The sequence below is a fragment of the Denticeps clupeoides genome, chromosome 2 (genome assembly GCF_900700375.1).
Source record: "Denticeps clupeoides chromosome 2, fDenClu1.1, whole genome shotgun sequence".
Classification (NCBI taxonomy): Eukaryota; Metazoa; Chordata; class Actinopteri; order Clupeiformes; family Denticipitidae; genus Denticeps; species Denticeps clupeoides.
The window spans coordinates 23,060,898-23,086,579 of record NC_041708.1 but is presented as its reverse complement, the minus strand read 5'-3'; the positions used below and the strand labels follow the sequence as shown (position 1 = coordinate 23,086,579).

General features: G+C 44.4%; 1 protein-coding gene across 3 annotated transcripts in view; it reads left to right on the top strand.

The window, feature by feature from the left end:
* Nucleotides 1-25,682, top strand: part of kcnh2b (potassium voltage-gated channel, subfamily H (eag-related), member 2b) — a 137,246-nt gene that overhangs the window by 107,678 nt on the left and 3,886 nt on the right. For all 3 annotated transcript variants that reach the window (XM_028966741.1, XM_028966740.1, XM_028966742.1), the window contains 8 exons: nt 16,302-16,724; nt 20,003-20,393; nt 21,008-21,207; nt 21,550-21,802; nt 22,246-22,439; nt 23,274-23,376; nt 23,483-23,770; nt 25,407-25,593. In XM_028966741.1, coding sequence (XP_028822574.1) covers nt 16,302-16,724; nt 20,003-20,393; nt 21,008-21,207; nt 21,550-21,802; nt 22,246-22,439; nt 23,274-23,376; nt 23,483-23,770; nt 25,407-25,593 — 2,039 coding nt within the window. The remainder of the gene's footprint in view (nt 1-16,301; nt 16,725-20,002; nt 20,394-21,007; nt 21,208-21,549; nt 21,803-22,245; nt 22,440-23,273; nt 23,377-23,482; nt 23,771-25,406; nt 25,594-25,682) is intronic.

Genomic DNA, 25,682 nt, shown 5'->3' with positions numbered 1-25,682 from the left:
ATGTGTATGTTATAGCTTATATTTGTGGAAATTGTTGTACTTACACATTAATTACATGCTACTAACACATTAATTAACAGTTATTGAATGAATCTCACTAGTTTTCAGTAGCTGCATGGACATACAAATGAAATTTAAACAATGTGTTGAATGTTGCAAATAAAGATTGTCTGGTGCAAGGGTCTCCAGGGGTCTGGTCCATGATGTGACATTCTTTTTATGATGTGTCAAGCAGAGGGGCTGAAACAGGTGTTTGCTCACGAACATGAGTCTAATGATTAAGTGTTGGCCATTTTTTGTTGTTGTTGCTGTAAATATAATATGTTTGTGTGGACACTGAATGGTTAAAATATGTTTTCAGTCTCGTATTGGCGGGAGATGCTGTCCCTGGCAGGGAGAAGTCCTGTGTAAACAGAGGTGGACACAGTATCAGATCACAATCTTTTTTTTTTTATGTCCGTTATTGCTAATGAAATTACCTCATTACTCATCCCTCACCATCTTTCCCTTCTCTGGCCAGCTCCCACCACCCGGTGAGATCAGAGATGAGGCCGGTTATTAATTAAAATGGGGGCTGTAATTAGAAAAGTTCATGAGTTCTTTTCCGGCTCACCTCCTCCCCAAATTCTCCTCTTTTTTTTTTTTTAGTTCCCGTTCTTTCCTGTTCTCGCCGCCAGGATCCGTTTTTCTCTCGGGATCCTGACTTCATGACTTTCTCTGCTGAAATAAGACACTGTCACCTCGACCACCAGTCCCAATTCTTCCCTCTCTATCTCACCTATCCCAGAATTCCCTGTCGGCACAGGAGAAAATCTGTCACCTCGGTGGCAACAGCTGCCCAGGCAGACGTCAGCCGCCCCATGTGGCCGTTGTGCAGCAAGAGCTGTTTGATCGTTCGCCCTTCCCTCAAGTGATCTGGAGAGCTGGTGTGGGTGTGTGTAGGGTGGGTGTCCCTTTTTTTTTTTTTGCAGCACAGGTACCCACAGTATTCTAACACTGGGTCTAATTCATACCTTTCATAATGTATACAAAAAAAACTCTATTTAAGCAAATTGGTTTACAACGCTTCTTATGTGTAGACGCATATGCAGAGTTAATGTAAAGCCAGCAAAGGTTGAAGAATGAAAATATATAAATATATTTCTTTCTTCCTTCCTCTGCAATAATCAGTTTCTGGAGCATGGAGGCAGAAGAAATCATTTCATGTCAAATGGACATGATGGAGATGGTAGAGGCAGAGGTGTTGGCCGATGTTGTAGAGAAATGGGAATTGATGACAGCGAAGACACAAGTGGTCGTCTGTCACTGCTCTTTCACTGCCTGATCATTTCATTTAAAGGTGTGTGTGTGGAGAGTGAGATAGGGCAAGATAAATGGTGACTGTTTGGTGACTGCTAAGTGGAGAGGAGTGCCACTCTCTCACTTTGTCACACAGGTACAATTTTGCTCTTAATTACGGTGTAATGTAGCGGGAACGCATTGTGTTCCTAAAAAACAGCAGCACGCGCCCAAGCAGAATAATGGACGTTTCGCTGCATTTACCTTTTCCTCCTCCCTGGCAGAACATACTTTTCTTACACTCCCCTGAGAGTTACATAATGCTCCTGCAACGCTCAGAATGTATATCACCTGCATCACAGCTTCAGTTTGCACTCAAATACAATTTCTGTCCAGCGTGAAAGAAGCATAAGTGCTTTAAATATTTTTTTCCAAAAATTCCGCAGAAAGACCTTATTTATGAATCAACTCTAATGTTATTACTGTTATAATGTTTTGAAAGAATGATTATTAGAAAGCTTCCTGGTGTCATGGATGTAGATTACATTGCTCTTTTTTTCAGCTTGCCCTCCAAAACATTATCATTACATTCTAGACTTTATATCAAATTATCATCTGATCTGTGCATTTAATCTCCATTTGACTGATTGTTGGGATGATTTTCTAAAGGACATAACAGTTTTTTTAAATTAAAGTAAAATAAACAATTTTACAAACAATTTTTAAAAGTAGCTTTTTTGTTGTTGCTTTTTTTACATTTACATTTACAGGATTTATCAACCGCCCTTATCCAGAGAGAATCAGTAGTTACAGGAACATTCCCCCTGGAGACACTCAGTATTTTCCTCAGGGACACAATGGTTTTTAAAGAAGTTGAATATGTAATATTGAAACATGATGATATTGTGTTCTCAGTGCCATTAATATTAACATTTGAGTGGATGCGGGCAGTGCACCAGCCCTTACTTTCAGACCCAGATGCTATTCAGCTGTGAGACAAGGTCTTTGGAGTGGCTCTGAGCTGCCACTTCTCAACTCGCTGGCCCGCTGTGGCGCTACTCACCCGCATCAACAACTGTTCCATTCAGCCCGAGGCAGATGCCGAGCGCAGGAGGTTCCAGACCTCGCCCTGCCGCGTGCTGCTTCATCTGCAGGCTGCTGTTTATAAATGTGCTAAAAGGCTCCGGAGGGGCAGGAGAGAATGAACTGACGGTTTGATGGACAGGTCTGACAGCAGCTTGTGTGGTGGGCTGTAGAGTATCTCATTTGTACTTTCGCACCACTTGACCCCTTCAGATGTCCCCAGAGTTTTAGGACATGGCTCATGTCGATGCGTCCAACCACCCAAGCTCAAGGTTGCCTGAAAGCTGGAGAGAATCCCAGCATCCTCCTTTCATAGCACTTCTTTCATGTTTCTTTTTCACAACATTAGCAGTGCTCAGATGGGACTGGGGTCATGTTTAGAGAGTAAATGTTGCAGTGCAGTCTTGCAAACTTGTCAGCAAAATTTTTATTTTCACATTTGATTGTGTATGTTCAGATTTTGTAGGGCTTGTAGTACCTATATAAAGATTTTTCTTTTTACGTCTGAATTCATCATCAACCGACAAACTCCATCATTACTCACTGATGTCTGATGTGTTTAATTATTCTAATGTACAGAAAATATGCAATTCAGGATAGCACTGTGAAACATTGATGTCAATGCAGACGATATTCAGGGCACAGCTTTAGAATGCTGCATACAACGTTATGCAGAAAAGCCCAGGAAATATCAGGGAGACCATTTGGAGCATGGAAACATAAAACTGACAACATAAAACAATTGCCAATTTCTCAGGCTGAAATACTGAACATTTGGAACACATCTACAACGGCCTTCACAATCGTTGGCAGAGGCCCTTATCACGAGTGACTTGCACGAGTGAAGTGCTTTGAAGTTTATCAGTGGATCCATTCTGATGCTGGATCACCAGGACCATCAGTCTGTTGGCAGACAATAGAGTCTGAAAGCAAGTTGACAGTTTTTTATTCAAATCTGATGGTGCAAATCCAAGTACTTTTTACAATAAAAAAATGCCAGAACGCCGTTTTACAAAAAGAAAAATCCAATAGTGTGATCAGGTGTGTAGAAAGCCCATGATGTGAAAAATGTTTAATCACCTCAAGAAAACAGACAATAAAAAAAAAATTGTAAAGAATATCAACAAGTGATTAATGCAAAATGTTTATTATATTTATTAATCTGAATTATGTGATTATATTTTATTATATCATGACCTCCCAAATCTCCCGCAAATTACGCCTAAGGACACACTATGAATCTAAGCTTGTGAGACAATATGCTCCACCTTTAGTGGGTGGCCCAGCCGTTCATATATGTGGCCCTCATTGAAATAATCTAGACCCCAGGTCTAGATGCATGACCTTCTTGTGACCTTCAGCCATTTAGATATAATGGGGTGCGAGATGAGAATGAACGCTCATGGTGTTTGGTGTTAAGTGCCTTTTTTGAAAGCCGGTAATGTTGTGCTGATCTTCGACTATGACGCCTGTTGGCACATGAGGTAAGGCTGTGCCACACTCGGTTAAGTCCAACCCTCAAGCTCCAACCCTTTAAATATAGTCACAGAGGTTACTTTTTGCAGTATCCAAGCAACGTGGCCAAGGCAGCGTGTTGTGTGAGAGCGACGCCACCACTGCCGTCTCCAAGGAAAGCCTGGGATCTGCGCAGTGGACACAATGGAGTAAATGAGGACTGAGGCGGCGGCGGTGATAAGTAGTGAGGAAGCAGAGAAAGGCCAGCGTTGAGGCCGCCCGGTCACGTTGCAGCTCTGTTTACGCCTGCGGACATTAGTCGAGCGGATGAGGGCAGATGACCCTTGCAGGCCCACTTAAACGAGACACATTCAGAGCACAGGCTGCTCTTAAGGGAGAAGAGATTCGGGAATCTTAACAGCACCTCTGACAAATATATAATATTATGTACAGTATGTAAAATACTTCTATGGATAAAACTTTTTTCCTAATTAGTGTCCAAGCATCTGATGTTTTATGCCAATATACAAACTAGAGTACAGTATGTACAATAGTGTATAGCAGTGTTCATTTGCAGTTGCATAATAATAATATATGTGGAGACGTAAGTCAACAAAAGCGCATCCAGACCTGTCCACTTTTTGTAACAATTTGCATTTGATTTAGCAAACTATCATGAGAGGAAATATCATACAGTTCAATGAGCAAAACTCATTTGCATTTGACTGATTGAACAGTCATCTGACTAATCAGGGCGATTAATGTCATTTTGGCTCAGGCGTTATTTGCTAAACTACATTTCAAAATGTACTAATAGTCACGTGACCGGGAGCACCATGACTCCCATAAATTGGCAAGATGGCCACTGCCAGCCGCTCAGTCATTGATTGGCATTAGTCAACTCGACTCGGCTCTATTTCTCCTCGGCTAAGTAAGACTGTCCTTATTTGTCTCCTCATCTATCTACTCGTCCTTTCGCCCCGATCCCATCCTTCACGCGAATGTCAACATCCATGGGGTGTTGCGGCTTATACCGGCTCACGTTGGCAGATTAATACAGTGGAAACTTACCTGCCTCCTTTGCGCTCAGCCAATATGGGGTTCTCGTTCCCACCAGAAACGCGTCAGAACTGTGATACTAATGTACAGAAATGTGTACCCAAGACACAGAACCAGCTCTGTGAAGGTCTGTCTCTGTCCCTAACATGGATCTTGCAAGATAAATGCGGAAAAAAAGAGAAATTGTAAGTTGTAAGTTGTATGCTTGAGCTCATTTTAGACTTTTTTTTAGTCATTAGGCCCGCTCATCAGGTCAGGAAAAGTCGTTTTGGGTGAGTGGGTGTTAATCACTTCTGGGTGTTTGCTGATGCTTTTCTATTTTCCGTGACTCAACTGTGCCAAGGATGTTGCTGTGACCCATTAGTATTCAATCAGTAGCCCCATTACGACCTGGACTATAAATTGACATCAGGAATTAATCTTGCGGCGTGAGCCAGCTGTGTCCTGCGTGAGAATTTCACGTGTGCACCTGCTGACACGCACGCTCGTAGGTGGAATATGCACAGACCCTCATCAAGACAATCAGAAAATACTCACAGACACACACGTATGAGGTCAGCCAGCCTTTGCGTTGCAGATTTTATTAGAGCTTCATTCCCATATGAAATGGGGGTGCTAATCTGAGAATGTTGTCTCACCGTGGGGCTTGGCGCGTGTGATAATGCTCGTGTGATAAGTAAGTGTGTGTTTGTGATGTGCACATTTACAGCTGAATAGCTGCCGGGGCTTTATGTGACTAACGTTCAATAAATTTCTTTACTTACACATGCAGAGTTAAAAGAACTAAATAAGCGTGCCGCTGATAATAGTGAGCATGAAAAATCACGATTTTGATGCTACGAGGAGAGAATCTGATTACCATAGGATGCTGCTAGGATGTGTGCCAGCTGGCTGGTGTTTAGTGACCTTTAAAACCATGATGCCAGATCTCTATTGGTGCCTTTGTGTGTGTTTGTGTGTGTGTGTATCCCTCAGGCCTGTGTGTGTGTGGTGCTTCTCTCTACCATGTAGACACACACAGGCAGCTGTCACTGGAATTTATTTCTGGGCAGAAGAAGTTTCCCTCAAGCTTACATGTGTATTTACACACACACACACACACATTAGACTTGCATAGACACAGACATATTTTAATGGACAAGGGGCAGTGGTGTCCTCACGGGTAAGGAAGCGAACCCGCAATCGGAATGTTGCCGGTCCGACTCCCGAGTCAACAAGGTGCAACTGTGCAGAGCACCGTCCCCATACACTGCCCCCCGGGCGCCTCTCATGGCTGCCCACTGCTCACCAAGGGTGATGGTTAAAGTCCACCTTTGACCTACATCGTCCATTTCTTCTTGCCTTGACTAGCTGTACATTTCTTCTGTTTCAATAAAGTTGCAATGAACTTCTTTAAACAATTACCAAACCTCAGAAATACAGTAGTAGATAAAGGTTTTAAGCCGTGATGGCAATATGCTGAGCATCTTGGGTCGCCCCCAGCGTAATCAGACCGAGCAGAGAAACACGCTGCTGCTTTCACTCCAATAAGCAGATTTCTGCTTGTTTCGCTCCCTTCTCACCTCACGTCAGCTCGCCTTTCATCCTTGAACACACGTTCCCTGTATTATCACCTTTCCCCCTGAGTTACCCTCAGTAGAGCGGAGCTCTTCATGTTCCCTCGCTCAATGCTCTCCGTTTCGAGGGCAAGAACAGTACTACTGCTCCCCTGTACAGCAGCCGTCACCGCTCCAGCTCCTTCCCTGAATTATTCATCCCCGCCTCGGAGAGCGGGAAGATCTCCTCCCTCTGGAGAGACCAGGTCGTAGAGAAGAGGAGTGGCGACTGGCAGAGGCAGGCTGGAGTCTGTGGCGGAGCGAGGAGGGACGTGAGCGCAAGGTAGTTGCCGCGGCAGCGCCGAGCGAGGACGGCTGAGCGAGGGACCCTCGCCGGGGAGCCCTCCGCGCCCGGGCCTCCCCAGGCATGTGCGGCCGGTGCCGCGCCGGTTCCAGACTCCCCGTGCGCCCGGGCCGTGGCCAGGCGGGGCCGGTCGAGGCCGCCGGGAGCCAGGGGTCGGGGCGGAGGCAGGACGGCGACTCCCCGATGTGCGTCTGAAGACCATGGTCGCACCGCTGCTTCTGAAGCTGCTGAGCGAACTGCTGCACACCGACGCCACCCGACCGCTGTCCGTTCACATGCCTCACGAGCCTGGCCACAACACCCGCCGGTGCTGGGACACCAACACCTCGCGGCTGACCTCCGAGGGCAGAGAGGTGAGGGCGTGTGTGTGTGTGTGTGTGTCAGCGTGTGTCTACGGCACGTCTCTTACATAAAAACAGGGATGGAGGTCCCTTTAAAAAAACGGGGTGTTTTTGCGAATCGAGAACAAAGAAGAGTGCGAGCTATTTTAGTCGAGGAGAGGTTGACGCTGAGTGCCTGTGTGTGTGGTCGTTCCTTCTGTTCCGAGAGGGATGGAGAGGAATCGAGGGACGCCGCGTCCAACAAGAGCCTCTTTGTGTCTCTATGAAGAGCCTGCAGAGATGAGCCGAGTTGAACACGAACCTGTGTTACAAGTGGCGAGTCGACCTGTACAATCCCACGCCCACGCCAGCCCTGCAAAACAGGTGCCGTTCGTGCTGAAATGGGGGCATGAGCTCCTCTCTGACCTCTGACCTTCCTAGTTCAGAAATCAACCGGCCGAGCGATCATTTTGTCCATGTGCCCGCATGTGTGCCTGCCCTGTCTTTCTCTGGACTAGGGAATCCTAAATCCCTCAGGAGCTGTAGGAGGACAGATGTCCACTAGCTGGAACTTCTTCTCGCCAGTGTCATTGTGGTCCAGTCCGGTGTGAGCAGGCACCAAAAGTGCCACGATGGCTGCACGCTGTCGTTCACTCGGGAACAAGAGTGAGAATGCAAATGACTTTATGAAAAAGAGACTCCGAGACAGAGTGATTCATTTGACGTTCATTAATCGTTCATCCCGCCCCCACTGCAATCACGGCCTGCTATTGAGGGAGTTGGGAGGGAAATTGGAACACTGTTAATATACCTGTCCTCGTGCAATGGGCAGGCCTTGCGCGCGCAGATTTTCACAAGTGCTGATGAATGAATCCTTACCTGCCCGCGTATTCCAACTGTAATGAGTTTTTAACGAGGCAGCAGGAATATTAAATTAAAATGCAAAAGAGCAGGCGACTCCTAGAGAATATGCAATTTTGCATCGGGAATCAACAACGCTTGTCGGTACGACCTTGAAGAACTGCATGTGCGCAACCCAGAGAAGTGCGGTTCATGATCATATGGATCATAATTCCCACCTCCAATGAACTAGTGGGTGAGGGCAGAAAACCATCAACGGACACAACTTGGACCTCACGATGCTGCATAATCATTCTGGATATTTTAATAAGTTGGCAGAGCATGCACCACATCCGTGTTATTTTCACATAAAAACATGTCGCTCATGTTGAAACTGATTTTTATCACACTTACTGCATCCACCTACTCAAGCATGGTGGGGACTGCTGGAACTTTTATAGTCAATATATTTATTATATATTTACACTACAATTAGCTCTCATGCATGCATTTCAACACCAAGCTTGTAAATGGAGGATATTTCCTCAGGCATAATTTATTATTCATTTGCTTAAGCAGTCGAGATGTTGGAGGATGTGTTGGGAAATGTCCATTTAGTCCGATGGCAGCATCGGGACAAGCTGGATTTGAGTATCGAGCACCTAGTTCTCTGTCTGAGGCAGACTGCAATGCATGATGGTCTGCATCAGCCAATGCAGGGTGCAGCTATATCTTTTCAGACAGGACAGGTCAATGAGAGGACGTTTCGGACGTGGCTATAAAATCTCTAACGTTGACTGTTTCACGAACTTTACTGGGCTCTACAGGTCAAGGGTTGCAGAGGTTTGCTAAGATCATTATGAATGAAACTGAAGAACAAGTTCATGCCCGAGCTGGTAAAAATGAAATCGAAAGAATTACATGTACCAAGTTGTGTTTGCGTTGCTTTTATATGACTGCCATTTTGTTACTGTCTATAATTGCCCTTTATAACTATTAACACAATGAAGTTTTGTTGCATGAATTGATTGCTAAATTGCAATAATAGGAGTTTTGATGTACTAATGACTAAAGTCGTGTTAACATGTATAAATAGTGACACTTTTGTGAGAGGTGACATGGGAGATGTCTGCTGGGGTGTAGTTTGAACCAAGGCGCTCGGGCCCAGTGCTGCAAATGAAAGCTTCATGGATCTTGGCAGAGGCTTCTGTCGGCATGGAAGCAGGGAGGAGAAAGCTGATTCATCTTGTTAGGCTGGTCTGTGCTGTCGCTTCTCATACACCGAATTAGTGCGACGGCATCTCTACGCTGCGATGGTACCTGCTTTTTTTTTCTCCTTTGCATAGATTTATTTAACTTTTTTTTGTGCAGAGAGAGGTTCCTGCTAAGAACACTTTCAGCACGTAGATCAGTGATATTTGGTGATGTCAAATGATGCCATATGCCATACCATAGTACCATAACTGGAGGCGTTCATTTCTATATAGATTCTGCGGCAAAATCTGCAATTTTGAGTGAAATTTGCAGTTCTGCCTGATCTGACGTCCTGTCCCGTTCTTATATAACAGCTGACAGTACTGAGCTACTGAAGAAGATGTGAATGAATATCCTTGATTCTTTTTTCATAAAGAGGTTTGTTTACGGAATTTCGGAGGATTATTTATCGTTATTGCTCATTATTTTTATTCGCTCCGTTCATTTACCCACGTTGGTTTTCAGCCCACGTCGGAGCGGCCTCCCTTATGTCACTTGACTTTAATTTGTCCTGGCACTCAAATGCTGGCTGCCGGTTAATCCACGAGTAAACAAACAACGGAGCATGGCGACCTCAAATTCAAATCAGCCTGTGTTCAGGTTCGAGCCTTGTTTTAATCGTCATTTCTTCTTCATGAGATCCAAATGACTTTTTTATTAGTTAATAAAGATTAGGAGATTAGGAGCCTGAGCAGGGAGCTGCCTTTAAGGCGATGAAGTCTCCCTCATTCACGAGTTAATTCCTTAAAAATCTTTCTCAGAGTCATGTCGGAAACTTCATTCAAATTCCTTCTCGTCTCTTTCCCCCTCAGCATTCCTTAACAATTGGATCCGAGTGCAGTAGGCGGAGGGTAAACCCCCCTAAAGAGATGATGGCCACGTAAATGGAACAAGAAGGAAAAAGCTGTAGGGCGACGGTGAAAGATCGCAGAGGCGAGTGGTGGGAGCGTCCCACGGGTCTCTGGCCTTTTGTAAGCGGCGTCTACCCACGCCACAGAAAAGGTCATGGCTGATAGCTGGTCACGCGTGTGTCACCACGACAAAAGGCAGGTCTTTATCAACGTCGCATGTCACGTCGCGCCACAACCGTCCACAACACAAGTGGAGACCATTAGAAGAAGGGGGAGGGCAATATAAAAATGAAAATTGACTGAGAACTGCGGTTTGTCTGGTGGTTGACACCTACACATTTACCTTAAAGATGCCATTGATCATCGTCACAATGTTTTTTCGTTCCCGGCTACTGTTTTCATTACTTCTGAGTCAGGTAATAAAATTACAAATAAATGTTGTTCTTTTTATCTGTTCCACACTGCATTGATTTCAATGTTGCACAGTTTGACACTGATGCTGACAGCTGGTTGGCTGCAGCTATGATTTACTGTAGTAATTGAAATTTTCACAGGGCCTTCACTGCTCCTTAGACCCCCAGTCACAGGCCATCATCTCTGATGCAATATCTACGCCGGCGCGTGAGTCATGAAATATTGAATTTTTTGACCGTGTTTGTCACCTCAGGGTGTCTCGGAACGGGAGGCTGACAAGAGGTGGACTGGAAAGGAAGTTAATGGCGGGAGGAAAATGCTTAGCACATCGCCTTTAATCCTGTCTGAGCTTTCTGGAACAGACTGCAAACAAGCTTCCAAAGCATTTGTGGATCCTGAGGAAACGTTTTCCAGTCCGCACTGACACAATGTCTACTTCCCATATGAAAGACCTTCAAAGGCATGTGTTGTGGTGGCTCAGTGGTGGCTTATTAGGTAAGGAAGCGGTCTTGTAATCGGAAGGTTGTGGGTTCAAATCCAAAGCTGCTCCCCGGGCGTCTGTCATGCTGCCCACTGCTCAACAAGGTTGATGGTTAAAAGCAGAGGACACATTTCATTGTATCACCATGTGCTGTGCTGCAGTGTTTCACAATGCTGATCACTTCACTTGCAGTACATTTACATTACAAATTTCACACTTTGGTAGCTCTCGAGATATCTTTGCGTTGTAATGGTATGGTTTCATGAAAAACATATTGGTGGCAAATTGGTGGGCATCTGTCACATACCAGCAGTGTACGCATGAACAAACTGCTTTTTGCGTGACCTTATCCCTCACCTCGTCCCCATGGTCTCAGGACTGGTGGCCACAGTCAGCCATGCGCCAACCTTGCGGCAAAAGAAAAAAAGAGCTGTTATCAGACATGAACCTGGTGACCTTGACCTTGGGCAAATTCTACCAGTAAAATGAGTTTGAATTAATTTTAAGTCATGATTTGCATAACAGTATTCAATTTTACATTGTTCAACAACGTATTCTATTCCTGTGACATGTTATGTGCTTGCATATTGCTTTTACGACCACAGATAACACTTTTAAGTAATTGGCATTGTAGGCAGTTCAATTAACATTGCCATTCAAGATCCAGTCTATACCAATACGGGCTCCAACGTGTTTAAACACCCACCGTGTGGTCGATACACTGCTGCAGATAAGCATATATGTTTACCCTGATGGAGGCCAAGCTTCTTCTCCATACTAAAGCTTTTAATAATTTCAGAATGAGGGGTGGCAGATGTGGCAGCACACACTATTCTACACACACTCTGCACACCAGGAAGTGCAAGATTTAAAAAATGAAAATAACATATTCTTCCCGTTCGGTTTTTATCCTTAAAATTTTCATACCGACATCTAAAAATAAACCCATGAGAGTCCCTCCGGAGCCTGGCATCCCTCCCTGAGGTGCACATACTGCGGCCTCGGTGCCGGGGTCTGCTGTGCAAGCGTAGGTTTGATGTAGCGTTGTCCTCCAGCCCCAGCCTGTCACATCATAGGGTGCGGAGATGACCCAGATCACCCTGTTTTATTACGGTGATTTCAGCTTGTTTTTTAGTGCTGTACAAGGGCAGAGATGGATACCACCAAGAATAACAAACACCCGTTTAAAAATTACGGACATCGCATACTCGTTTGAAAATGTATTCCACGCTGGTGAGAATTTTGTATAACAGCATGACTTTCTCAGGGGGGCACCTGGAGGTTAAAGAGGTCTATTTTTTACTCCGCTGACCACATCCCCTTGCAGGAGTTTACCACCCCATCCCCTGGGCTCAATCCATCAGGTCTCAGCCCTGTTACAGAAACATGTTTGTTGTACTGAAGGTTTTTGAAGTTTGAGTCAGATCCAGTTGATCACTTCAGCTCAGACAAATGTCCTGTTTCAGGCTTCCTAACTGTCCTAATGAAAAAAAAAAGCTTTACTACCATAAAGTCTTAAAGAGAAGTGTCAGATTGGCATCGTCCTGAGATACTCTCCCAAAACTGCCTCTTCTTTTACTAATATAACGCACTTTGAACTTTAATAAGATACATATCACAATACATGAGTCACGATACGATTATATCACGATATATTGTGATACTGTATGCGTCATGATACTGATTAGAAGTATATAAGGGCGTCTGATAAATGGCATAAATGTAATGTAGTTACATTTGTGCTGATCTCTGTAAAGAAAACGATCAACGCACTAAATTTATAAATTTGTGGACTAAATTTGTATAGAAAATGTTGATATTTTTATTGTCCATGTATTGATACAATATCACCATGTAAAATATTGAAATATATTGCTGTATCGATATTTTCTAACACCCCTAATGATAAATGACCATAAAGACACAAAAACCTTTGATTCCAGCTGTTCAGGTTCAAAACATATTGTTGGTTTACAGAGTGAGGTATATAATGCAGAATGACATTTAAACAATATTCAATCCATCCATCAAAAATTGTACATTTCTTTTGTCCTTTTTTCACCGTGCACATCGGTACAAATGCATAAAAGTTCTATATATTATAAAGCATCTGTATAGTGAAGGAGCCATATCCTCTGTTTTTTTTTTCACCCCGGGGGTGTTTTGAAAAGCTGTTCAGTTTCCATACCGACATCTAAAAATAAACCCAACAGAGAGTCCCATCGGAGCCTGGCATCCCTCCCCAAGGTGCACGTACTGCGGCCTCGGTGCTGGGGAGATGCAAGCGTAGGTTTGATGTAGCCAGCCTGTCACATCATAGGGTGCGGAGATGGCCCACATCACCCTGTTTTTTTTTTTTACGGTGATTTCAGCCCTGGCATCACACTGAGAAGGGGAGTCGCTTTTAGGCACACAAAAAATGGCCGACGCATCTTCTTTGCCTTTAATCTTTGTGCACTATTACATGCAGCTATTTCAGCTGTTCTGTATGAAGCCCGGGTTGAAATAATTGAAATAAATGTCAGCATGCTAACATGGTCACAGATGCATTTGAAATATGTTATTTGATGTGTGAATTGCGTTATAATTATCATGCTGCGTTTTAGTGTTTTGCTGCTCGGTGGGATCTGGCCCTAATGGGGCCGTGGTGGCCTAGCAGTTAAGAAGGAGGCCCCCTAATCAGAGGGTTCCAATCCCGATCCGCCAAGGTGCCATTGAGGTGCCACTGAGCAAAGCACCGTCCCCATTCACTGCTCCCTGGGCACCTGTCATGACTGCCCACTGCTCACCAAGGGTGGTGGTTAAAAGCATGTGTGCAATGTGTGGCGGTTGATTGGCTCCGGACTGACCACTCTTGACCCTGCTGTTTAGTTTGTGTGTTTATATTGCCCATGTGTGGTTTTGGCCATCATATTGAATATGTCGTCCCATTTCACAGTGTGCTAAAATCGCAGAGGCATAAATATCGGTTCACCTCATGTTTGATTCAGGATAAAGTTTATTACATTTGTATCAATTTTGGTTTTTCTTCACAATTTAATAAAATCTGTAGATAATGTGCATAAAAATTTTAATAGCATGGCCATTGCATGGATGGTTCTAATACTAATACAGTCAGATTCAATTTTTTTTAAACATTGGATTTAAAAATATATATAAAAGGAAAGAAATAATTTAACATGTGAAATGAAATTCACTAAACTGTTGACCATGTTTGGGCCTTTGTATTAAATGTCATATTTCCATGTGTTCTTGGAATATTGTAGCATCACTCACTTGCTGGGAGATTTAAGATCTTCAATTTGTTGAACGATGCTGTAATTAATTATGCTGAAATTACAACAATTAATTTCCACGGCCAGAGTTGAAAAGCTGGAGAAGTAAACCTGTGTGATGCTGTGACATGCCTGCATGTTTCCCAGAGGCCGTCTTCTGACCTTTTTACTGTCCCCTGTCAGTGCAGGTCTCATGGGACAGCACTGAAATATCCCAAATCCCCAAGAGCTTGAGGACAAATCTGCCATTCCGATTCCCATCCACATGCTCAGGAGCAGCAGATAACAGTTTTTTTTTTGCCCTTCACACCCCCTCACCCATCCCCCTGTAACCCTGCCAGCTGAAGTAAAATGGCTCTAGTTTGGAGCAGCACCTGTTTCCCTCGCATACACACCTGCTGACCATGACCACTCTTGTCTTTCTACACTGGGATGTGGACCTCTTAAAAGAGCAGCTCGTTGCTCGTACCTGTGAACAACTGAGATACTAGATAGGGTTTGTCTTCATCTTCTGCTAGAAATTCATCTGTCTATGTGTGGATTATGCATGTCATATGTATGGATGCATGAAAAATGCACACAGTGAGGGAGAGAGAAAGAGAGAGAGAGAAGTAAGTCACCCACACAGACACATTTGTTTAAGCAGTACATTTACAGCATTTATCAGATGCCTGTATCCAGAGCATTTTACAATCAGCAGCAGTGACAGGGACAGTCCCCCGTGGAGCAATGATAGTAAGTGGTGTGAACGTGGTTCTTCTGGTTCTAACTAGGCCTACCACATTCCAAAGTTGGTTCTCCATGTGATTCTTGGCAGGCCTCTTCACCAATATTTTATTAGAATTACCCAACATGAGTCTGCTGTAAGCGTATGTGCAAGTGAATTGTGTGCAGAACAGTGGAAGTGGCTCTATAAACAGGCCCAAACTCAGCCGTGTCTGTGAATTATGCAGCAGGGCATTGCTACGCCCCAGGGCATGACGGCAGCACCACAGAAGACCACAAAAGACCCAGGGACAGTGCCACACTGATCGTCGAAACAGATAAGCTGCGGTGAATTCTCCTTCATACGCCTGGTCCACTGTTGTTTGCTTTGGATGCATCTCTAGAGCCTTTTTTGTATCTGAGGACAAGCAAACATATTTGCTTACGCAACGTGTACCCAAATGTACCTTTTATAATTGCGTGCCTCTAGTGTGCATTAATCAAGCAGAGAAACGACATATCCTCTGGATATTCCCATCCTCGTTATTTGCAATTATGTATTAACAAGAATCATTTATTTTTTGACTGGAGCAGCATAATGACAAATGCCTTCTTTAATGAAACTTATTTTAGAACAGTTTTAAGAGTAGTGCTTTAAATAATTATGATTAATATCAGGAAATGTGCAATTATTCTGAGCATCATGATATTTATATAAATAATATTATAAAGTGGTTTTAGTTCTGATTCTGAGCAGTAATGTCATGTGATTAATGTAATCCACACTGTGTTTTTAATCCCATTTGAATAAATGTGTGTATCACTGTATGTGAAAAACATTTTAGGCCTTGGGTAGGACATGTTTTTTGTCATATTTGCCATATGTGTCATCAAAATGCTACATGCTTCCACACACTGGTTTGAAGTCATGTCAGATTCCAGCCCCACTGGGCCTTGTCAATTTTTTCTTTTGTCACGTTGAGCGATTGCAATACGGAAACATAATTAATGTGCACAATCGTCTCCGGATGGTTTTGCGGCTGGTAATTGATTCAGCACTAAATTAGCCTTTTGCCATTAATCTGGTAGGGTGCAGCCATGGTGATGTGCAGTGCATTCTGGGTCTTTAGTAAGGGTCCGGTGACGACATGTTTTAGGTGCAACTAAACTTCCCGACTGAACCCTCTTCCTGGTGTTTTATTGTTTCCTGAAAATCTTAGTACAGAATGCATGAGCAGCTATTTTGAACAATATATTCAAAATAATGATTTGAAATGCATTTGTTTTTATGTCATTTAAATGGATTTGGTTGCTTTCAAGTCTGCACAGACTACGATAAGAGTAATGTAAGCCATCCATCATCATGTTCATATCCTTCATTTGTCAGGTGCTGTCGCTAGGCGCTGATGTTCTCCCCGAATATAAGCTCCAGGCCCCGCGCATCCACAAGTGGACGGTGCTCCACTATAGCCCCTTCAAGGCCGTGTGGGACTGGTTGATCCTGCTGCTCGTCATCTACACGGCCATCCTGACGCCCTACTCGGCCGCCTTCCTGCTCAGCGGCCAGGAGGAGCAGAACATGCACAACTGCGGCTACTCCTGCAGCCCGCTCAACGTGGTGGACCTGATCGTGGACATCATGTTCATCATCGACATCGTCATCAACTTCCGCACCACCTACGTCAACGCCAACGACGAGGTGGTCAGCCACCCGCTGCGAATAGCCGTGCACTACTTCAAGGGCTGGTTCCTCATCGACATGGTGGCTGCCATCCCCTTCGACTTGCTGATCTACCGCAATGGAGAAGAGGTGAGCTGCTGTTTCTGATTAGTTCTGATCTCCCGTATGCTTGCTAATATCTGTTAGGGCTTCATCAACATCAGGAACTTAGGAAATAGTTCATATCTCATCCATCTCTTCCTAAAGACAGCATTGAAACAGCAGCTTGTCTCGTGACAAGGCGGTCATTATATGGACAATATTTCAATGTGATTTTGCTATATTTATATTCAAAATGTGCACCCTCCTTATAATAGGAATCTTTACAGAATAATGGGTTGTGCATTCAATTTAAATTGTCCAAATAGTTCAGTTAGCATGACAATCAGTTCTGCAATAGCAACATTGCACTTGCATCAGCATTTGGCAACACCAAGATTAAAGTGTGTCACAGATGGTGTGGCTTGTAATGTAACGCGTATCTCTGGGCGGGAACATATTTGGTCATGAAAGATTCATATTTGCTGTGTCGCCCAGATGAAAATTTGAGATTAAGAACAAAATTCCCCAATCTTCCCGAGGCGCCGGTGTAACCCGACTCGCACCGAGGGCGGAGCAGCACGCGGCTTGTGTAATCGGCGGGAGTGAACGCATTAGTCTGACAGCCCAGTGAGCGATGGAGTGGGAATTTATGACCTGCGTTGTATCATGCAGCAGCCCCGCCGACACTCCCTGGCTCGTGGCTGCTCTGCCACTGCTATGTCACTCAGGATTTCTGCTTCTTGGTGTTAAATTCAGTCCCAATTACACCTAATGTGTTTCAGAGTCAGGAAAACATTATTTATCCCGAAGGATATTGGTGTTGTTACAGCAGCACTTAATAAGACAGTATATGTAGAATGTTTTGTAGAAAAAAAAAATTCTGTTTGGAGTAGGATACATTGAGGCCAAAATAATTGCCCAAAGTAGAAAAAATATAACTATTGAACTACAACTTATTGAACTTATTGATTATTGTCCATTGCAAATTACATTTATGGCAATAATCAGACGCCCTTATCCAGAGAGACTTACAATCAGTATCTACAGGGACAGTCCCCCTGGAGACACTCAGGGTGTGTCTTGCTCAGGGACACAATAGTAGTAAGTGGGGTTTGAGCCTGTGACTCTGTGGTCCTCTGGTTTATAGGTGGGTGTGTCACCCACCAGGCTACTACCAGGCAACATTATTAGGGCAGGTAGCTGGAAAAGGTGTTTAATGGAAGATCCTGTGGCATTCAGTGGAAACGAGTCTCTGGCCAAAGCTGTCTTCTGTTCCAGCACATCACTGTCAAGTAGGCGGAAAACATGGTCAAGGATGGAACGAAGTCTACACAATGTTCTCCTATTAGCCACAGTTTAATACTTTTTTGAGTGGTGTGAGCTGAACCACCTACAGCTAAACTGATTGTGGACTTTAGGCGCCTCCCACCCCAGTCACCATCAGAGGGGCTGATGTGGAGGTAGTGGAGGACTACCAGTACCTGGGGGTACACATAGACTGTAAGAGTTGGATTTGGAGTTGGATCAACAGAGTTGGATTTTCCTCCTGAGCCATCTCAGGTCGTTCAATGTGTGTAGGAAGTGCTGACCATGTAGAGAGTGTGGTGTTCATTGCAGCCATGTGCAGGGGCAGTACAGTCAAGAAGGCTGATGACAACAGGTTGAACAAGCTGATCAAAAATGGCTGGTACTGTCCTGGGTGTCAGACAGGAGAACCTGGTGGAGGTGTCTGAGAGGAGGATGCAAAAAAAGCTTCTCAGTATCATGGACAATGGACAATGACGGACCATCAGAGCACACACAGCTAAAGGGTCATCGCGAGAACTGAGCACCATAGGAAGTCCTGGTTACCGTAGCAATTGAATTGAAGATCCCATTTTGTGGGTGATCATATCAGGATCAGTATTAATATCTGGTTTTTCATGGGACTGTGCGATTAAATCCTTCTGTATGCTACGGAATGTGGGTTTTCATCCAATTCAACTTGCTGCTGCCTCTCTCTCTCTCTCTCTCTATGTCACTTTACCATACCTGTCACAGTTATTTTTGAGGGGCAGTGGTGGCCTAGTGGTTAAGGAAGTGGCCCCGTAACCACAAGGTTGCCGGTTCAAATCCCGATCCACTACTTAGCAAAGCACCCTTCCCACAGACTGCTCCCCGGGCGCCTGTCATGGCTGCCCACTGCTCACCAATGGTGATGGTTAAAAGCAGAGGACACATTTCACTGTGTGCACTGTGTGCTGTGCTGCTGTGTATCACAATGACAATCACTTCACTTTACCTTTATTACTTTTTTTCTGCACCATTACTAATGTTGTGTCCTTATTTTCTCTGAGCATGATTTTGTCTTATCTTACAAGCTCTGAAGGTCCTCACCAATAGGGCAGTGGTAGCCTAGCGGGTAAGGAAGCGGACTGATATGTGAAAGGGTGCGGGTTCAAATCCTGAACCGGCAAGGAACCACTGAGCAAACTCCCCTCACACTGCTCCCTGGGCACCTTTTATGGCTGCCCACTGTTTACCAAGGCGATGGTTCAATGCAGAAGACGCTTTTAGTAGTGTCACCGTGTGCTGTACTGCAGTGTTTCACAATGACAAAAACAAACACTTTCAATAACAAAGCCAGTTTTTGTCTTTTGATCAGTTTCTTGAATTCTGCCAACCTCCCGTTATCACTTCAGCATGTGACACTGTAAAAGATGGCGTGGCAGAAGTTAACTTGTTTGCGTCTTTCTGAAAGCCTGTGGGAATTCTGCAAGACCTTGCAATTTTGTCCAGTCAAGGCAAACCTTTGTGCAAATTGCACTGCCACATGAAGCGCTGAGCTATAAGTCACCAAACTGAGGTAATCTGACCAACTACTTTTACACTTTACCAGGCTGAAGAACAAAGGGGACAACATGGCTTTTAAAGCTGAGGAACAGCCTGCTTTTCCAAGCGAGATCTAAACTGACTTTCAGCTCTGGTCAAACATGCATAATTGGTTTAGGAATTTCATAATGTATACCTTTTTATCTGTTTTATTGCTTCTATGCATTGTACACGTTTATATATTAAATTGCTTTGTGCCTTTAAGATTTTACGCCTCTTGTGGCCTGCATTGAAGTCATTTTTAAATGTGCTAAATAAATGAATAATTGAAAAAAAGAAAACTGCTAGTGGTTGTGAAGATGGCAGTTTTACAGACCCAGATTGGCCAGGCATCTGAAATCAGGCATTTCACCAAGATGCAGAAATAATCAGTCCTGGAACAGCTCAAGAAACGTGACTGTATATCATCTATATGATTCAGGAATTAATTTATGTGTTGTGGGCTGTTTTCCCAGACAACCACTCTGATTGGTCTACTGAAGACAGCTCGGCTGCTGCGATTGGTCCGCGTGGCGCGCAAGCTGGACCGCTACTCGGAGTACGGTGCAGCCGTGCTCTTCCTCCTCATGTGCACCTTTGCACTCATCGCCCACTGGCTGGCCTGCATCTGGTACGCCATCGGCAGCGTGGAGCGCAATGGTTCCATCGGCTGGCTGCACACGCTTGGCGACCAGCTGGGCAAGCCCTACAACACCACTGTCCCCAGCTCCGGCCCGTCCATCAAGGACAAGTACGTCACGGCCCTCTACTTCACCTTCAGCAGCCTGACCAGCGTGGGCTTCGGCAATGTCTCCCCGAACACCAACTCCGAGAAGATCTTCTCCATCTGCGTCATGCTGATTGGCTGTGAGTGAATCACGAGCCCCTTCTACAATCTACTAGCTTTTCAATGACGTCAGAATCCTAGATTTCCTACACCAATGATTTATTACAAAACTTCTAATATCAATTAAAATGTAACTTTCTTTTATGAATGATAAATTGATTCTATAAATTGTAATTTTCTTCAGCCAATGTTCCGAAGGAGTTAAGAAAGTTTTTTTCCCTTTTTCGGAAGAAACATTCTTACTGTAAGGATGAGACTAACTGGATGTAAATTGCAGGGGTGAAACAGATGACCGAGTTCATTTAAGAGCCTATCAAAAGTAGCTAATGGAGCCTTCGCTGGGAGAGTGATCGCCAAGCCACACCAGAGGACTCACATTCCAGTGGCCGCAACATGGCCCTCTGATGAGGATAAATGAGTTTGATTGGATGCGTAGAGGGCCGAATCCATCTATCCTGGCCTGCTCTGCCTGGGGCCGGATGGACTGTTAATGACAATTTGTGATTTTTTTATTCGAGTTCCATCCACCCTTTTAGCTGTCATTTTCTGAGATCCTTTTATAGTTTAGGCGCCTCTGAATACTCGTAGGAGCGCAATTCATATCCATCTCTCCCTTTGTCTGCCTTGTCTGCAGCCCTAATGTATGCCAGCATATTTGGGAACGTGTCTGCCATCATCCAGCGCCTATACTCGGGAACGGCACGCTACCATACACAGATGCTGCGGGTGCGGGAGTTCATCCGCTTCCACCAGATTCCCAACCCCCTGCGGCAGCGGCTGGAAGAGTACTTCCAGCACGCCTGGTCCTACACCAATGGCATCGACATGAATGCTGTGAGTGTTACATGAAAAAAAGTCACTTCCCCACACTTGTTTCAAATATGCATGATTGCAAGCTTTAGTCTTAACAGTTAATCATGATTAATCGTGTGTGATTGATCGATTAATTGTTTGGGAATCACAAACAGCAGCAGGCATTTGTTATGCTTTTTTTTAAGGGACATTTTCAACTTTTCCAAAGCTTGGAGAGAAGAAACTGTATTATTACATCACGCAGATTATCACAAAAATATAATTATAATTTATAATAGTCATGGTAACGTATTTGTCTTTACATTGCCTGAAGGGCCATGAAAGCTCTTGTCTCTCCATGTCCCTCCTGTCCTCTCCTGCCAGGTGCTGAAAGGCTTCCCTGAGTGTCTGCAGGCCGACATCTGTTTGCACCTCAACCGCACCCTGCTGCAGAACTGCAAGGCCTTCAAGGGCTCCTCCAAAGGCTGCCTGCGCGCCCTGGCTATGAAGTTTAAGACCACCCATGCCCCGCCTGGAGACACGCTGGTCCACGCCGGCGACGTGCTCACGGCCCTCTACTTTATATCACGCGGTTCTATTGAGATCCTGCGCGGGGACGTGGTGGTGGCCATCTTAGGTATAGTTATGTCCATATTGTCACGTTGAAACACGACAACAAACAAGGGGAATACACTGATGGGTCGTTTTTTAATACACTATGCAGTCTATTGTGCCCTCTATTGAGGATCTTACATCATTGCAGATATGGAAAAGATCAGGATTTTAGCATTTTATATTTTATATAAAATATGGTTGTTTTTAGCACTTGTCCAGTTGCACACTATAATTATAATTATAATTAATGTTCAACTGAATTCTTCACAATTATATATTTTTGATATACAGCCTGCTTGCGTTTCTTTACTAAATGTCCCTTTAAAAGGCCTTCTTGGAAAAGCATCAGGAGTTGAAACCCAACATTGAGCTTCGAATTACATTACCATCATCACACCTCTATTCTTTTAAAATGTCATATCCTAAAAAAAAACCCTCATCCGTCATTCTTCTGGTTCTCTGCAGGGAAGAATGACATTTTCGGGGAACCTATAAACCTGTACGCCCGTCCTGGAAAGTCCAATGCAGACGTCAGGGCACTCACCTACTGTGATCTCCACAAGATCCACAGGGAGGACGTCCTGGAGGTGCTGGACATGTACCCTGAATTCTCCGACCACTTCTGGAGCAACCTGGAGATCACCTTCAACCTGAGAGATGTGAGACAGTGTCCTTTCTAATTTATTGACGGGGGGGAGACAATAATTTGTTTGTGCGTGGTTTGGATTAAGATTAACATCTCACATCAGTGAACAGGCGGTAAAACTTTATGCTACAGAGACTCAGCATTGAAAACCAGTAGTGAATTTTTTTGGAACATTAAAACAGAAGATGATCTACTCTGTGCTTGACGTGATGCTTGGAGCTTCTATGAATGGGGGTCAATTAAGTTTTTTGGAAGTAGCAGAATATTGCTAAGGATTCCTGGATGCCTTTTCAATGGTGGTTGTGATGCACTTTACTCAGATACAATACTGCTATTTTCTGATCGGACGTTAAAGAAAAAGCCTTTTTTCTTTTTTTTTATTGGCTCGTAGGGCCCCAGCAGAGACGTGCTTGTTTCATAGTGAAACTACTGCAGCTACTGCGCCGCAGTCTGGGAAATATTGGGCGCTGCGGCACATAAGCCAACAAATTATTTTTCCGCAAAGAAATACAAGGTGTGCTGGGAGTGACAAAAGACTAAAAAGAGTGACTGTCATGCTTGTGAGACTTACATAACTTTCATAACAGGCCGTCATGGCGCCCCCCTCCGCCCCCCGCCCCCCCCATTAGTTTTTAACAATAACAGTCTTGTTGCAGAGTCTTTATGTACAATATAACATTACATTATATTATGTGATATTTAGCTGTACTGACAGGGACAGTCCCCCCTGGAGCAAACCAGGGTTGAGTGTCTTGCTCAGGTACACAATGGTAGTAGGCGGGGCTTGATAATGTTAATTGTTGATTTATTTATTCCATATTGCTTCGACATTTTCTGATAATTCCAGAACAATATGATTCCCGGCTCTCCGAGCAGTGATGATTCTGACTGTACCGGCTTCAATCGCTTACGCAGACGTAAGCTGTCATTCCGCAGACGCACTGAGAAAGGTGACGTATATGCTGTTTTTGTGTTTTTATGTTTTATTTCATTTTATTTTAGTATTTCATCGTTTTTTTTATATATATTTTGTTTTTTTATTGTTCTCTCTGCCAGATGATGCTGACGCGGGGCAGATTAAAAAGAACCAAAAGCCCATGAGGCGAAACAGAAAACACATTTCGGTAATTAGCCAGGGCGAAGGGCTGAGACCGGAATGGGAGGGGCCACGAAGCTCAGTTTCCTCTCACTCCAGTGGCGATGAGGGGGAGGAGTCGGTTCACACGTGCCCCGCCCCTCCTGTTTTACTGGAACTGTCCCGGCCACAGGCCACGGCCATGAACTTTGACTCACCCGAGGTCGACGGCGATCCCAAAACGGGCAACACCTGCAACGCTCTCTCTGGTACGTTCCGTACGTTCTGTCCAGATCTAAATCAGACCATAGATCTTGTGCCTTAATCTTGATAACCTATGTACACCCTGTGTAGTAACCAGTGTAACAATTACAGTTTTCTGTTAAGAGGTCAAGAAGGTCAAGCGTCTTCCATGCTGACACCCCCTATTTATTTTTCCCTGAGTGGAGTTTTATGGTTTGAAGGAACGGTTAGAGTTGGCTAAAATCAGCACTTGTTGCTCTTGTGGGGCAGTAGGGGCCTAGGGGGTAAAGAAACAGACCCGTAGTCAGTGCGTCCACTGAGGGGCCCCTGACAAAAGCACCGTCCCCACACACTGCTCCCCGGGCACCTGTCATGGCTACCCACTGTTCACCAAGGGTGATGGTTAAAAGCAGAGGACACATTTTGTTGTGTCACCGTGTGCTGTGACAATCACATCACTTTCATGTGCCAATGTATTATTCTCCATTTTTGAGGCACTTCTATTTTTCCACTCACGCCCCACAAAACCGTCTGTTGACAAAAACACAAGTTGTGGCAAAAACTTGTGGCAAAGTGGGGGTCGGCGTCCTCAGGAGCGACGAGCTTAGAATGGCCTCGATAGGACATTAGTAAACAGATTGCGGGGGGCGTGATCTGATGCGCCACCACGATTCAACCGGAGCAGACCGGCTGCGGCGGACAGGATCTGCAGCGGCTGTTACCGCCACAAATCTAGTGCGGAACAAGTGGGAGGCATTAACGGAGAGGGAGGACCACGGGGTTTCACATGAGACTAGTGTTGATTTCATCAATGAACCTTTATGAAGTGATGGAAATGAGATGAGACGCAACATTAATGCTGGTCATGTGACAATATTTATAATGTAATATTGTTGACCAATAGAAACTAGAATAAATGTGGTTTACAAAATAAAAACTATACTAACATGTCTCTTCATTTTCCTTGATGGAGACAAGACTTTTATTTTCTTCACGTTTAATCGCACTATTGTTATTACACGATTTTTCTGTTACCGGTGTGCACAGATGATGTCACTTCCTCGTTTCCTGTTCATGTAGTATTCAGATTTCAGAACACTCGTGGTGGGTTGTAGATATATGGTGGAGGGTTATCAGATGGCTGGGAGAAAAAGACCTTGCAACTTCTGGATGCACTTTCTTTACAATGGATATGTGGCCGAAAATCCTGGAGAACTACCCTCTGGAATGGATGTAGTGTTTTCTTTAGTCTGTAAGGTAACAATATTATAATAATAGAGTAACCTTGTTTTAACTATGAAATGGGTTTGACTAAAAGAAAATTTTGCTTTTGTCTATTCTACTAGGTACTTGTACTATAGTGACTGGGTTAAATAGAATTGCATTACTATTAAAAGAAGACTAAAATGCAATTTCTTTTGACTAAAACTAGGGTAAAATATTCATGGCTGATTCTGAATAAAATAAGACTAGTCGACTGAAACTTGAGCAGACTAAAATAAGTCTGGACATAACTAAAACTAATAAAAACTAAAATAACAGCTCAACACAATGACTAGAATGAAACTAGAATTAAAACAGTCCACCAAAAACAACTATAAACCAATCCGATTCAAATCAAGCGAATCCTAATTTTTCCTTTTCTCTCTCACTGTGTTCCAGGGGCCTTTTCGGGTGTGTCCAACATCTTCAGCTTCTGGGGCGACAGCAGGGGGAGGCAGTACCAGGAGGTTCCACGCGGCAACCTCTCGTCGCCGCCGGCGCTGGGCACGCCCGTGCACGGCCTTAGCCGGCGGCAGCGCACGGAGGTGGAGAGCAGGCTGGACTCGCTGCAGAAACAACTCAACAGGTCAGCCAGGGGTCAGCACTGTGGAGTTTCACTGGACATGAGGGGTGTTGAAATCTCATAACCTCATAAATGATGCATCCAGATGTAGA